This window comes from Quercus robur, chromosome 7 (assembly GCF_932294415.1).
Source record: "Quercus robur chromosome 7, dhQueRobu3.1, whole genome shotgun sequence".
Lineage (NCBI taxonomy): Eukaryota > Viridiplantae > Streptophyta > Magnoliopsida > Fagales > Fagaceae > Quercus > Quercus robur.
Window position 1 is genome coordinate 6,846,476 of NC_065540.1, and position 15,295 is coordinate 6,861,770.

At 34.2% G+C, this 15,295-nt stretch overlaps 2 protein-coding genes and 1 long non-coding RNA gene across 4 annotated transcripts in view; 2 read left to right on the plus strand and 1 right to left on the minus strand.

The window, feature by feature from the left end:
• Positions 1-621: 621 nt before the first annotated feature.
• Positions 622-9,880, plus strand: LOC126691961 (thaumatin-like protein 1). 2 transcript variants are annotated; one of them, XM_050387297.1, is made up of 2 exons: positions 622-707; positions 9,065-9,880. In XM_050387297.1, exons 1-2 carry the CDS (start codon positions 653-655, stop codon positions 9,742-9,744), a joined length of 735 nt encoding a protein of 244 aa, XP_050243254.1. In that variant the 5' UTR covers positions 622-652; the 3' UTR covers positions 9,745-9,880. The 2 variants fall into 2 exon arrangements, with proteins under 2 accessions (XP_050243254.1, XP_050243253.1); XM_050387296.1 differs by lacking the exon at positions 622-707 and adding an exon at positions 8,466-8,627.
• LOC126690754 (thaumatin-like protein 1) lies at positions 1,150-1,961 on the plus strand (the record flags this gene model as incomplete). Its single annotated transcript, XM_050385886.1, has 1 exon — positions 1,150-1,961. A coding segment is annotated over one exon (690 nt), but the record flags the coding sequence as incomplete, so codon positions are not given.
• LOC126691970 (uncharacterized) overlaps positions 9,055-15,295 on the minus strand; it is a 41,329-nt gene continuing 35,088 nt past the window's right edge. Inside the window, exon 2 of the long non-coding RNA XR_007644913.1 lies at positions 9,055-9,125. This is a non-coding gene — a long non-coding RNA (uncharacterized LOC126691970). The remainder of the gene's footprint in view (positions 9,126-15,295) is intronic.

Sequence of the window (15,295 nt, forward strand, 5' to 3'; positions counted from 1 at the left end):
ACATGCTTCTCCTACACGTAACAAATAATGATACAGTCGCAATGAAAAGTCCAAGCTTGCTCTCAACAAAAAAACGAATAATAATGATAATAATAATAATAATAATAAAGAAGAAGAAGAAAAGTCCAAGTCTAGTTTCTCCGCATGAACCGTCTTGAAATCCGCAACCGTGTATAAGCCTCTCTCTCTCTCTCTCTCTCTCTCTCTATATATATATATATATATATATATATATATATATATATATAGATGCCATTTGGATTGCGCTGAACCTGCGTCTGCATCTGCTGCGTCTGCGTTCCTTCCTCTTTTTTTTTTTTTTTTTTTTCATTTCACACGTTTTGCTGAAAGTAGGGGACAATTTTCACTGTAGCAGTACTGTTCATGGGATCCACAAACACTTTATTCAGAAAAAAAATATTAAAAATAGGTCCTACGACACTATTCACACATTTAAAAATTATTTTGCTACAGTATTTTCAATTTTCAATTTTCAGTTTTCAGTTTCAGCAACAATAAGTTCAATCCAAACGGACCCATAGCCAACCAAGCTCTCCGGATTATCACCATTCACCACCATACCACGTACACACAAGTTCATCATACTTGTTAGTTCTTATATAACACCAATATAAAGCAACGATATCATACAATGATGAAAACTCTGGCACTTTACGGCCTCACCTTGGCCTTCTTTTTCCTATCTGGTATGCCAACTCACTAATTACTATTTACAGCATCACACCCTCTCTCTCTCTCTCTCTCTCTCTAGAAGTGCTTAATATACAGCTAAAAGAATAAAAAAATTATAGGTTGCTACAAGTCATTAATCACACTGCAGTTTTGATTTGCCCCTTTCTTCATCACATGGGAGCTTCCACAATAAACTCATGAAACCTCACTAATAAGGCATAGAGTTCACGCATATTCTTCTTATCACGACTCTTATTTATTTACTTTTGATAGTTAAAAGAATAATATGGTAGTTCCTATAATTGCAGCCCGTTGAATTATAAGCATGCATCATCATGATACGTGTGATCTACACGTTAAAATTAACGTTGCATCTTCTACTTATATTCGCTGTTTACAATACAGGTTTTCTTTTCATGTTCAAAATGGTGACGATGATTTTGGTTATATACATTCCATGCAGGTGTTCACTCTGCTAGAATAACTTTCACAAACAACTGTCCATATACCGTTTGGCCGGGAACCTTAACTTCCGATCAAAATCCACAATTATCAACTACTGGGTTTGAGTTAGCGTCTACAGCATCCTCAGCAATAGATGTCCAAGCTCCATGGAAAGGCCGATTCTGGGCCCGAACCCAATGCTCCACAGATAGCTCGGGAAGGTTCAGTTGCGCTACGGCAGAATGTAGCTCTGGTCAAGTTTCATGCAATGGTAACGGTGCAGTTCCGCCAGCTTCTTTGGTAGAAATCAACATAGCCGCCGATGGTGGAATGGACTTCTATGATGTTAGCCTTGTAGATGGGTTCAACTTGCCTGTTTCAGTAGTCACACAAGGCGGAACTGGCGAATGCAAGGCCTCAAGCTGTCCAGCCAACGTGAACGCGGCTTGCCCAGCAGAGCTGCAAGTGAAAGGTTCTGATGGGAGTGTTATTGCTTGCAAGAGTGCATGTACCGCTTTCAATGAACCACAATATTGTTGCACTGGCGCATATGACAAGCCTGAAACATGTCCACCCACAAACTACTCTCAGATCTTTGAGCAGCAATGTCCTCAAGCTTATAGCTATGCTTATGATGACAAGAACAGCACATTTACTTGCTCTGGTGCACCCAACTACGTTATCACTTTCTGTCCAAATTAGGGAGTGGAATTATGCGTTCCCTTCTCTTTTAATAGTAATAAGAAGCTGATAAGTTTCAGGCACATGTATGTTTGTGTCAATGAAATAAATATTTGAATAAAACGAAACAAATTAATATCCTCGCAGGAGGCTTCTGTTATCCTTACATTTACTATATACGTGCACCCTTCCAATTCCCCTTTAACTTTTACCGGATGACTCACCCTCAAAGCAAGGATATCTTCATAGTGTATACTATTGATCGCATGCAAGGTTATCTTTAATTGAATTAATTGAAATTAGTTGCATATCAAAAGACCAATATTTCTTTCTAGTTTTAAACTAGTTTGGAGAGAAACTCATCAAACTTCTTATATATATATATATATATATATGATTTTGTTGAAATTTTGCAAGTATGAAAGATATAATAAGAACATGTAATCTAACAGTTAGATTTTCAAAATTCACAGTCAATATAAAGACATATGAGGATTTTGAAGGGTTTTTCTCTAAATTAGTTTGAAGAGAAACTTTGTTCATGTCAAAATCTCATGGTTTCATTTTCAGACAAAGAAGGGAATTAAAAATTATCATAAAATCATATAATCTTTAATTTGGCCTATTTTAAATTAAAAGTTAAAAATCGTCTATAATATTAATAAGCGGATTCCCTTGTTTCATCTTCAATTTTTGGTGTTCCAAAATGCACTCATACAAATTTTGAAATATCGTACCCCTTAGTTTAATTTCTTTTCCTACAAAAGAGCAAAAAGTGTTAAAACAATAATTCTATCTCATGTACAATAGGAAAAAAAAAAAAAACTATTATTCTCACCATCTATTTGTATTCAAATGTTTTATTCCTATCTATAATTATCTATATTTTTTATCTTTTTAAATTAAAATACTTCAATTGGCTTTATAAAAAAAAAAATACAAAATTACTTCTTCCAAAATTTTTAAAAAAGTACTACTGTCTCACGTATAAAAAGGGGAAAAAATCAATATTCTCACCACTCATTTGTATTCAAATGTCTGATTCCTACCTGTATTTCAATTATCATTATAAAAAAAAAAAAAACAAAATTACTTCTTCAAAAAAGAAAACTCACTACCTCACGTAAAAATTACTCCTTCTTTTCCCGAAATTTCTATATATTTTTTTAAAAGAAATTCTTTAAAACATTCCAAAATTTTTGTTATCTGAATTCTATACAGTTATCACAAATCTCCAACCATCCACACTAACATATATCATATTTCTTTTGTTTAAATTCTGAATGTTCAATTAGTGTGTGAATCTTTAGACCCCCAATTTCAACAATAACAATACAAGTTTATACACAAACAATATATGTGCGGAATGATGAATATAAGCTATATCCGAATTTATGAAACACTCTAAACCATAATAAATCATAAACACAGTAGCAATTAAAAGATAAAGAGTAAGGGAAGAGAGATGCAAACACAAAGATAACACCGGCACGAGTTGTCGAAGAGAAAACCGAAGAACTTGGCGAAAAATCTCTCCGCCACCCTCCAAGTGGTAAAATGACCTACTAAAGAATAAAGTTAGGATACACGAATAGCAATAGACCCTCCAAGCCTAATCTACCAAATGCACCTAAGCCCTCCAAGTTTCTTACTTCAACAATGTTAAGCCTAACCGTGTCTTTTTTAGCTTTCTAGATCCCGCAATAAGCCCATTGCATCAACCAAGTAAATTGGTCATCTCAGAATTGCTTCCCAAGCACCAAAATATCTTCTCACTGATATGGGTATGGTGAGATAATGATTTGACAAATGTATCTCTCAAGAATATGTCAATGGAGAGGGTGAGAGTAGAGGAATTTGGAGAATCAAATGTCTAAGATTGTGGATGAGTCAATCATGGTTTTCTCTAGGATTTCTCTCTCAAAATTCTCTCTAGAAGCTCTCTCAACATTTCGTGGGTATAAGGGTATTTATAACAGAGTACATGAGGAATGTGAAAAGTCATTTTTCTGCATAACAATGCATTTTGGCGACTCAGTCTTGCGGGTGGGATGAGTCGCGAGTTTGAGTTGCGAGTTAACTGCCTGACTAGACTGTACTTTTTGTCTTGAAGTACTCCAGCTGTTGTGACCTTTCAGCTTCCTGCATTCTTCACACGTGTGGCACTTTGGCGATTTGCTAGTCATGAGTCAGTTGCGAGATCCAGTCGCGAGACTCCTTTGAATGCACACAACTTGAGTTTTCTTCACACTCTCTTACACACAACCCTTACATAATTTCCACCTAAATACAAGGTGTCTAATTGTTAAAATACAAGCAAATTTGGCATGAAATAAAACCAACACATGATTGAATAAATTCAACCTTACAAATTCAAATTTTTTACTTATCACAATTCTTATGCTAATCGATAAATTCAAATATCCCATTAGGTTTCAACTTCTTACATTTAGTTACAAGAATTTGGTTAATTGTTGATGTGTTAAGAATTGTAGTTAGTTAGTTAGTTAAGGCTGAGATGTGTTGTACCTTGTTAGTTAGCAAGTAGAATATAAGGTTCAATTTAGATTGTAATAGGATTTTGATTGATGAATAATGCAATTGAATAGTAATTCTTGAAATGCTATTGGAGGTTGATTCCCTCGAAGAATCCATGGAGGCCTAGTTCCCTCAAAGAACTACAAGATTGAGAGTAACAGAACTAAATTCAATTGAGTCCTATCATTATATAACTCAGTTTTCACCCAATCCAAACACCCTCTTGATTATGCAATCTTAATCAAAATCTCTCTTGAAAAGTACAACTAAGTTTGGTGATTGACTAGCTTACAAAGAATCATTAGATATTTTAAGAGTATTATGACACGGTACTCTATCTTTTCACATGAATGGTAAATCAATAGGAATTTAATTAATGGAACTCACTTTTGTGTGAGATGAAGATGTATCACTTTACTATTCTCTCAAAACACTAAAACTCGAGCCAGGTGAACTTGAAATCTATTGGCCTGACGCATTTGCTAGGTCTAGGTTAATTTACCCTAAGTGGAAAAGAATTTTCAAATTACATAAAGATAAAAAAATTGTTATACAAACCTTGTTACACATACACATTGTTTGAACTAAAATTCTAAGTTGAAAACATGATTTCAATTCAAAAAATGGGTTTATAACAATGTGTGTAACAAACATTACTTATTACGTTATGAGACTTGATTCATGAGTTGGAAGTATAGTTTGAAAATTGTCCAAGTTGTTAACAAAGTTACAAAGCAATATCAATAAGATATCAGTAAAACAAGATATGCTCAAATTAACTTATAAGCAAAATAGACAAGTGTAAAAGCGTATAAAATTAAGGATTAAGTAAAACTTATCACCGAGGCACAGAACTAAATTTGCTATCCTTAAGAAGCGATTTAGTCTCCACTGGAATGAATTTGTCGGAGCAAATGGCACAAGTGGTTACTCTTCAGGATACAAGGACAACTCTGTTAATGTGCACTCACAAACAGAGTTTCGAACTCGTCACAAATTCCCAAGAAAAAATTTTCAGCAAAAGACAGAGGAGCACAAGCATCAAAGTAATATCTGTTTTTATTGTTTTCAACTAATCTCATATTTGCAGAATTTGATAATCTTAAGGCTCTTAAAAAAGAAGTGGCTAAAGATGATTAGAGTGAAAAGGGAAAGGCAAAAACAAATGAATTTTCCTTTCCCATTGATGCCACAAGTTGCTATGTATTTTCTACAAAAGAGGGGAAGGTGTGGCTGACTAGTTTTCTAAGGAAATATGAGATGATTGAGTGTTTTGTTTGCTACAAAAAACCTCCCAAGCCAGCTAAGGAAAATTCTAGAGCATGGGCTTGGCCTTTCCAACAAAATATTATGGGCTTAAGCTTTAAACATAGCCAATTAGTTTTAAAACACACCCAACATGATGTTCCCATTTTTATGGGTCCAATAGTTCTGTCAGTGTTCTTCTTTATAGTTTCAATAAAAAAAACTTTTGTAGAGTGAGAATCAGGGCCGGCTGAATGGTGGAGCAAGAAATGCGGTTGCCTAAGGCCCCAAGTTAAAAAAAGGCCCTCAAATTTTCACCAATAGGGTTATTTATAATCAATAAATAAAATATTTTTTTTACCAGATGAAAATCAAATAAAAAAATAGAGAAAAATGCAACATCCACAATATTTTTCACAACACTTTTACAACTAATGCTAAGTAGCAGGTTGTTACAGCCTATTGTTGATGTCAAAAAAATAATTATAGTGATATTTTCAAATAGAAAACAAAAAGCAGTTTAAAATCTAGGATTTGTTATAAAAAATATTGTGAATGTTGCACTTCTAAAAAAAAAAAGAATAATAATAAGAGTTTAGTTAGCAAACTTTTACTAGTTTTCATCTAAATCTATTACTAACACCATTGTTTTACTTACCACTATCAATCTACCACATCAACAAGTATGAAAAATTTTGTCAAATTTTTTCTGTCTATAAAATTTCTAAAAAAAGAAAAAAATTCTACGTAGTTCATGTTAATTAGTAGTAATTTTGCATCTAAAATAAGATGATCAATTTTCGCCTTAGGCCTCCAAATGCATCAAGCCACCCCTAGTAAGAATCAAACCATCTGCCCAAATTACAAATGAGAGCTCTTTTGGACTTGGAGAGAGGGTTTGTTAGGCAACCTAGGAGAAAATTAAAGACAAGCGATATCATTCTATGATTCTAGCCCAACATGATCTGGCCAGTATGGGTTGGTTTATAAAAAATCTGGTGCTGATGCTGGAGATGATAGAGGTTATAGCTAGGCACTCAATATTTGGCTTGCATACTGTAATCTGTGGTGGACTATCGAGGATTGTTTCAAAATTAGATTTTCTCTACTAGACAATTCTTATGATCGTTTCCTCTCAATCTAAATTAGAAGAAGCCCTCAAACCCAGACCTCTTCCTTCCAGGGACTGGAGTAAAGTTAATAGAAATGGTGTTTTTTTTTTTTTTTGTTGACATTAGACTATTAGAGTGGGAGTCATGAGAATCATAGTTACAATTAACCACCATATCTATGGGTAAACTCATTCCAGGATCAGCCTTCAACGTTTACAATGTTCTTCATTAAAGACTCTTTATTGAGTTCAACATTAAAGATTGAAAAAGTCTCACTTCTAACAATGTATAGGCCCTATAGGGTATTATGTCATTTAAAATTTAAAATTGTTAGGTTCTAAAGTCTTAGGATTTTATGTATTTAGAATTCTAATTTGTATTGTTGGCAAACCATGATCAAAACAATGTATTTAGAAGTGTTTTAGTTTAACTCAAAGTTGTGCATTTATGTAAAGTTGGAATCGAGTTAAAACAGGAAAGCATTGTGCCTTTCGGCCTGGTTCGATCAATCGATCGAAGCTCGGGCAGAATGATTTTCTGTAGATTTGTCCAACTCAGCCCTAAGTGTTTTAAAACATTTTTAGGGTTTCTTATTTTTCCTAAGTATAAAAGGCAAACCCTAACCATGTTTTAGTGTTGCTCATAATTGCGGTTTGTGTAAATCTCTTGTGAGATCTAGAGAAGCTTTCCTTTACACAAACTTAGGGTTTTCAAGGAGAAGATTTATCTACACCTTGATAATCAATTCAGTTGCTGCCATTGAAACTTAAAGAAAATACAAGCGAGTGTGCTTGTATCTGGTGGTGAATCCAAGAAAGAAAAAGTCCGTGGATTCGGAACTTGTACGTGGTTGTGTTAGTAAGTTCTACTGGTGGGTAGCAATAAGAAGTGGAGCGTGGGGGCTTGTAAGTCTTATTGTATGAATTTCGATTCTTTCAAGATAGTGGATTCAAGTTTACCTTGAGGATAGCTAGGTCAAATCCTCCCCAGGTTTTTACCGGTTTGGTTTCCTAGATGATCATATCTTGTGTTATTTATTTTCCGCTGCTTTGCATGATTTGATCTTTATTATTGTGATAACCTAGACTTGTTTAATTGGACTAAGCAACAACTTGGCTAATTACCTAGGTTAAATCAATTGTTTAAGATGTCTAAAAACTATAAAAAATTACATTATCAATTTATGGATATTCAATATATGAACAACAAAAATGTTTTACTTCCAAATGAAAAAAGTTTTACAGTTGAACTCATCTGCAGAACTCTCATAAACATTTCCAGCCGCCCCGGGTTCAAAGTTCAAACTGTGCACAGAAAGTCATGTTGAAATCAGTCAAATTAATAATGGCATAACTTAAGTAACAAGTCGCATATGGGGTTGTCTTCAATTTCCTTAGTAAAAAATCAATGCACGTAACCTCAAGTCATGGGAGAACTAGACTACCATTAGTTCATCTCAACCTCACACGTTGTTAAATTGAATAAAAAACAAAAGTATATTGAACATAACACTATTAGGCTATTAGCCATTCTAGACAACCCGCTGTTGTAAAATACACCAAGTTCCTCAGCTACATGCTTCTCCTACGTAACAAATAATGATACAGTCGCAATGAAAAGTCCAAGCTTGCTCCCAACAAAAAAACAAATAATATAATAATAATAAAGAAGAAGAAGAAAAGTCCAAGTCTAGTTTCCCCGCATGGACCGCCTTGAAATCCGCAACCGCGTATAAGCCTATATATATAGCCAACCAAGTTCTTCGGATTATCACCATTCACCATCATACCACGTACACACAAGTTTATCATACTTGTTAGTTCTTATATACCACCAATTTAAAGCAACGATTTTATACAATGATGAAAACTCTGGCACTCTACGGCCTCACCTTGGCCTTCTTTTTCCTATCTGGTATGCCTCCTCACTAATTACTATTTACAGCATCACACCCTCTCTCTCTCTCTCTCTCTCTCTCTATAGAACTGCTTAATATACAGCCAAAAGAATCACAAAATTCTAGGTTGCTACAAGTCATTCATCACACTGGCAGTTTTGATTTGCCCCTTTCTTCATCATATGGGAACTTACACAATAAACTCATGAAACCTCACTAATAATGCATAGAGTTCACGCATATTCTTCTTATCACGGCTCATATTTATTTACTTTTGATAGTTATTCCTATAATTGCAGCCCGTTGAATTATAACCATGCATCATCATGATACGTGTGATCTACACGTTAAAATTAACGTTGCATCTCCTACTTATATTTGCTGCTTACAATACAGGTTTTATTTTCATGTTCAAAATAGTGACGATGATTTTGGTTATATACATTCCATGCAGGTGCTCACTCTGCTAGAATAACTTTCACAAACAACTGTCCATATACCGTTTGGCCGGGAACCTTAACTTCAGATCAAAAACCTCAATTATCAACTACTGGGTTTGAGTTAGCGTCTACAGCATCCTCAGCAATAGATGTCCAAGCTCCATGGAAAGGCCGATTCTGGGCCCGAACCCTATGCTCCACAGATAGCTCGGGAAGGTTCAGTTGCGCTACTGCAGAATGTAGCTCTGGTCAAGTTTCATGCAATGGTAACGGTGCAGTTCCGCCAGCTTCTTTGGTAGAAATCAACATAGCCGCCGATGGTGGAATGGACTTTTATGATGTTAGCCTTGTAGATGGGTTCAACTTGCCTGTTTCAGTAGCCACACAAGGCGGAACTGGCGAATGCAAGGCCTCAAGCTGTCCAGCCAACGTGAACGCGGCTTGCCCAGCAGAGCTGCAAGTGAAAGGGTCTGATGGGAGCGTTATTGCTTGCAAGAGTGCATGTATCGCTTTCAATGAACCACAATATTGTTGCACTGGCGCATATGACAAGCCTGAAACATGTCCACCCACAAACTACTCTCAGATCTTTGAGCAGCAATGTCCTCAAGCTTATAGCTATGCTTATGACGATCAGAACAGCACATTTACTTGCTCTGGTGCACCCAACTACGTTATTACTTTCTGTCCATAAATTAGGAAGTGGAATTATGCGTTCCCTTCTCTTTAAATAGTAATAAGAAGCTGATAAGTTTCATGTACTAAGGCAGATATATGTTTGTGTCAATGAAATAAATATTTGAATAAAACGAAACAAATTAATATCCTCACAGGAGGCTTCTGTCATCCTTACATTTACTATATATGTGCACCCTTCCAATTCCCCTTTAACTTTTACCGGATGACTCACCCTCAAAGCAAGGATATCTTCATAGTGTATACTATTGATCGCATGCAAGGTTATCTTTAATTGAATTAACTGAAATTAGTTGCATATCAAAAGATCAAAGTTTCTTTCTAAACTAGTTTGGAGAGAAACTTATCAAACTTCTTTTATATATATATATATATATATTTGATTTTCTTGAAATTTTGCAAGCATGGATGATATAATAAGAACATGTAATTCAATAGTTAGATTTCAAAATTCACACTCAATATAAAGATATATGAAGATTTTGAAGGGTTTCTCTCTAAATTAGTTTGAGGAGAAACTTTGTTCTTGTCAAAATCTCATGGTTTGATTTTCACACAAAGAAGGGAATTAAAAATTCTCATAAAATCATATAATCTTTAATTTGGCTTATTTTAAATTAAAAGTTAAAAATCATCTATAATATTAATAAGCGGAGTCCCCTGTTTTGTCTTCGATTTTTGATGTACCAAAATACACTCATACAAATTCTGAAATAACGTACCTGTTAGTTTAATTTCTTTTCCTAGAAAAAAGCAAAAAATGTTAAAACAGTAATGCTATCTCATGTACAATAGGATTATAAAAAAAACTATTATTCTCACCTTCCATTTGTATTCAAATGTCTTATTCCTATCTATAATTATTTGTATTTTTTTGTCTATTTAAATTCAAATACTTTAATTATCTTTATAAAAAAAATATACAAAATTACTTCTTCCAAAAATTTTAAAAGTGTAATACTATCTCACATATAAAAAGGGGAAAAAACTAATATTCTCACCACTCATTTGTATTCAAATGTCTGACTCCTATCTGTATTTGTTATCTATTTGTATTCAAATACTTCAATTATCTTTATAAAAAAATACAAAATTACTTCTTCAAAAAAGAAAACTCACTACCTCACGTAAAAACTACTCATTCTTTTCCCAAAATTTCTATATTTGTTTTTAAAAGAAATTCTTTAAAACATTCCAAAATTTTTGTTATCCAAATTTTTTTATATCATATTTCTTTTTTTTTAAAATTCAAATTTGTTTTACTTATCACAATTTTTATGCTAATCAATAAATTCAAATATCCCATTAGGTTTCAACTTCTTACGTTTCTTTATCTCATTTTTAAACATTATTTCACATTATCTTACCTCTTTCTTTAAAAGAAAAAAATACACTGTTATTTATATACAACTTTTAAACATTATAACACTAAAGCAAAGAAAAAGAGTATTATCGCACACGCAAAGTGCGTGTGATAAGTCTAGTAAAGATAATAATCTTATTAGTAAGTTGCTAAAAAGTGGCTTTTAAACTTGTAATTATCCTTAAAAGAAAATTAGAAAATCAAGCTAAGATTGCGCAAACAACAAAATTGGAGATTGCCTAGGACACTAGTGTCGATTGTGTCTGGCATCCTATCAAATTCGAATTTTGGCAGCTCTTATCAACTCAAAAATTCAGTAACGTGCATGAGGATTAAAACAAGTTAAAAAAATTCTAGAGGGATGAAAAGGATGGAAATTTAAACCATACAACCCATTGACCCACCCCTATAAATAGTGCTTCAACGAATGATAGTGGCTTTTATTTACACTATTCGAATAAAAAAAAAATTTTGTATTGTAATATGATGTATAATTTTTTCTCTAATTTTTTTTTAAGATAATTTATTCTCCTAAAAATTAAATAATTTCTATTCAATCTAATTAGGTGCACTTCAGTCCAATTTGGTGCACTTGGTCAATTTCGATCCCCTTCGGTCCTTTTTCAAGTTTAGCTTAAAACTTCTTCTTTTTTTCTTTAATTTTTGGGTTGAAAAGTATGAAATTTTATTATATTTAGGCTAAACTCTTTAGTTTTGAGTTAAAAAAATACAAATAAAATAGCTATTAGAAATTAGAAATATGAGCCCTAAAAATACTATAAAAATAATAAATATTCAAAATTCTATTTCATTCCACATTGATTTTATTTGGTCCACTTTGTCCGCTAAAATTATATTCGATTCATTCAGTGTTATTCAATCCACTTTGGTCCTATTCGGTCCATTCAGTCCGTATTGGCCCTCTTTAGTCCACATTGGTCCTATTTTGTCCACTTTGTACCATTTTGTTCACTTCGGTCCTACTCGGTCCACTTTGATCTTATTCGATTCATTCTTTCCATTTTGGTTCACCACAATCCTATTCGGACCATTCGGTCCATTTGTCCACTTTGATTCTATTTGGTCCACATTAGTTCTATTCAGTCCATTTTGTTCACTTCAACCTTTTCATTTCACATTGGTCCTATTCGGTCCATTATGTCCACTTTGGTCCTAATCTATTCATTCGTTCTTATTCAGTCTACTTTAGTCCTATTCGGTGTCCTATTTGGTCCCGTTTGGTCCATTTCGGTCCACTTTGTTCCATTTGGTCCAATTCGGTCTATTTTGATCCACTTCGATCCTTTTTGTGCACTTACATAATGAGAAAATATATGTTTGGGTTGAAAGCACCTATTCAAAATCCAAATTTATTAATTATAGTATGGGAAAATATATTTTTGTAAGCATCATTAGATCATATTTATTGTTGGCAGATTTCGTGCCAAAGTTTCTAATTACAACAATTTTTCATGTATTTGTGTCATTTGGGTTAAGTTCTTTTGGCCTTCAAGAAGAAAAAGCGTTGAAAGTTAAACTGTAGATTCTGAAGAGCATAACCCGAAAAATAATTATTTTGTATGTGGGAGAACTCAATTTGTAACGACCCCAAACTGGTATTGGGTTCGTACGTTAAAGACCCAAACAATAAAATTTGTAGAGCGTGGGTACTCAAGAACTAGGTTTACTCTAAAAGAAAAACGATTAAACTACACGTTTATAGATGGATTAACAAAGCTACAACAATTAATTTTTTCTTTTGAAACAAGTTTAGTTCTTTTGTTCTCCAGGCTTTCTTCTGAGTATTCTATGTTTTATGATGTTCCGATCCCCTTTCTCAATGCTTTCTTTCATGTTATATACTGTCTTCTTCATATCATCTTCACCACACACGTGTAAGTTGGGTTCAGGGGATCTCTTTCTGTCCCATCTAACACCTTCTGGAACCTCATACTAGCAGCTGTAAGGCTGCTTCATCACTGTTCAGGCATTACCTCCACATTAATGCGACCAGAGAGTTGGTTGAGAGGCAATTAATGCGGAGGCAGCTATTGTTATAGATATTTGTTTGCCTTCTTTTTCTTACCCTTGGTCCCTTATCCCACTTTTAGTGGTGACGTAACTCCGAAGTACGTTTGTAACAAGGTGGCGATCTGGTCGTCCTTGGACTCATATTGTCGAGAAGGATTTGGTCCTTGGACGAATACTGAACTCATCTTGCGTGACATCTACTCTTCCTTTTGTTTGGTTACCCCCTACAACTTGATATGGGCCTCCTTGGACAGTTTTACGTCCTCAGATCCCAATTAACTTGACTTTAATAATTTTAGTGACTAACCGGCCCCCACAGTATGTATTAGTAGGGGTGTATGTATGTCCCTTATTTCTTCCCATTCAATCTTTAATTTATAGTTTTGAAATTGATACAAGAGAACTGAAACATGTGCATACACAATAAAGGACACTTGTATTGAAGAGTCGTATCCAAGAACAAAGAAATGAATTTGTCCACTACTTTAAAAGGCAACATGCCAGAGAGTTTTGCATCATCACATCACTTATATAAAAATTAAAAATTAAGAAAAAAAAAGAAAAAAAGAAAAAGAAAGAGACTGATTCCAGCTAATCTAACAATATTACACATGCACTAATTGATCAACAATGAGGTGAGGGGTATGCAGAGTGAAGCTCCGATTGTTCCAACATTGGTGTTTTCCCACATAACCTTGGTAGAATTAATAGAGAGTTCACAAATAAGAGTATCCTCGAAATCTCCACAATTATAGGCTTCAATTTCATATAATAAAAAGGAATCAGAAAGAGCGGAGGGGATGTCTGCCTTACAAACAGTGGTAGGGCTGCAGCTGGCAGATTATCCTTATTGAAACACAAAGACAAGCTAGAACCTAAGGCATGCTTAGAGCATTTACATCAAGGAAAAAAAAAAATAGCATTTAACAACTCAAAAACCTATTTAATCAATTTTAACAACTTACTTTACAATTCAGCCCACATCAAAGTTTCTATTTTTTACCATTTCATTTATAATAATATAAACAACTCATTAAAATAATAATAAATCACCACAAAACCAACCACCAAAACCAATCACCACAAAATCATTAAAAAATAATAGCAAGTTGCTACAGTGAGCTCTCATTTATGAGAGTTCATTGTAGCAAGATGTCAAATTCTTTAAGATATGGCTTCGATCTTTGATAAAGTATGATTTTTGTGGTTTAAGATGCTAAAAATAGCTTTTGAGTGGATTTGACACCCTTGTCGTGAATGCTCTTGCAATATGGGTAGCAACATTACCTATTCTTCTAACCCAAATAAAAGAGCAATACATTAGCATCAACAGTGCCATGCCCCAAATGCTAGTTAAACATATATATATATATATATATATATAAATTTTAACATACCATTTTACAATACATTCTACATTAAATATTATATTTTTCCGATCAACACATTAAAATAATATATACAACACATTAAAAGAATCTTAAAAATCTCCTACAATATAATATATAAATAAATAAATACAAAATTCCTCACCACCCACAGCACACCCCACCACCACACAAAATCAACCGCTGGCCACTAATATTAGCCCATTGCAACACCCAAAAAAAAAAAAAACCAAAACCAATATCAGCCCACCGTGATCACAAAAAAAAAAAAAAAAAAAACACACACATACACACACACCACAACCATTGCGCGAGCGTGTGAGAGAGAGAGAGAGAGAGAGAGAGAGAGAGAGAGAGAGAGAGAGAGAGAGAGAGAGAGAGAGAGAGAGAGAGAGAGAGAGAGAGAGAGAGAGAGAGAGAGAGAGAGAGAGAGAGAGAGAGAGAGAGAGAGAGAGAGAACGGCTTAGGGAGAGGAGGCTGGGCGGGATCGATGACAATTGGGCGAAGTGCAATTAGTAGTTAGCCAAGGTTGGCAAGAGTCGTTTGGCGAGATCGGCGACAATGTTTGAGAGTGAGATCGGCGGCATGCGAGGTGATGAGATTAAAGGAGAGATTGGCGGCGAGATCGGAGGTGAGAGTGAAAGGAGAGGATGATTCTATAAAAATAGAGTTTAGAGGCTAAGAGTGAATGAGAGAGAAAGAGAGACTGAGAGAGTGAATCAAACGGGTGAGAAAGAGGAGAGAGAAAAGTAGAACAAAAAAATATT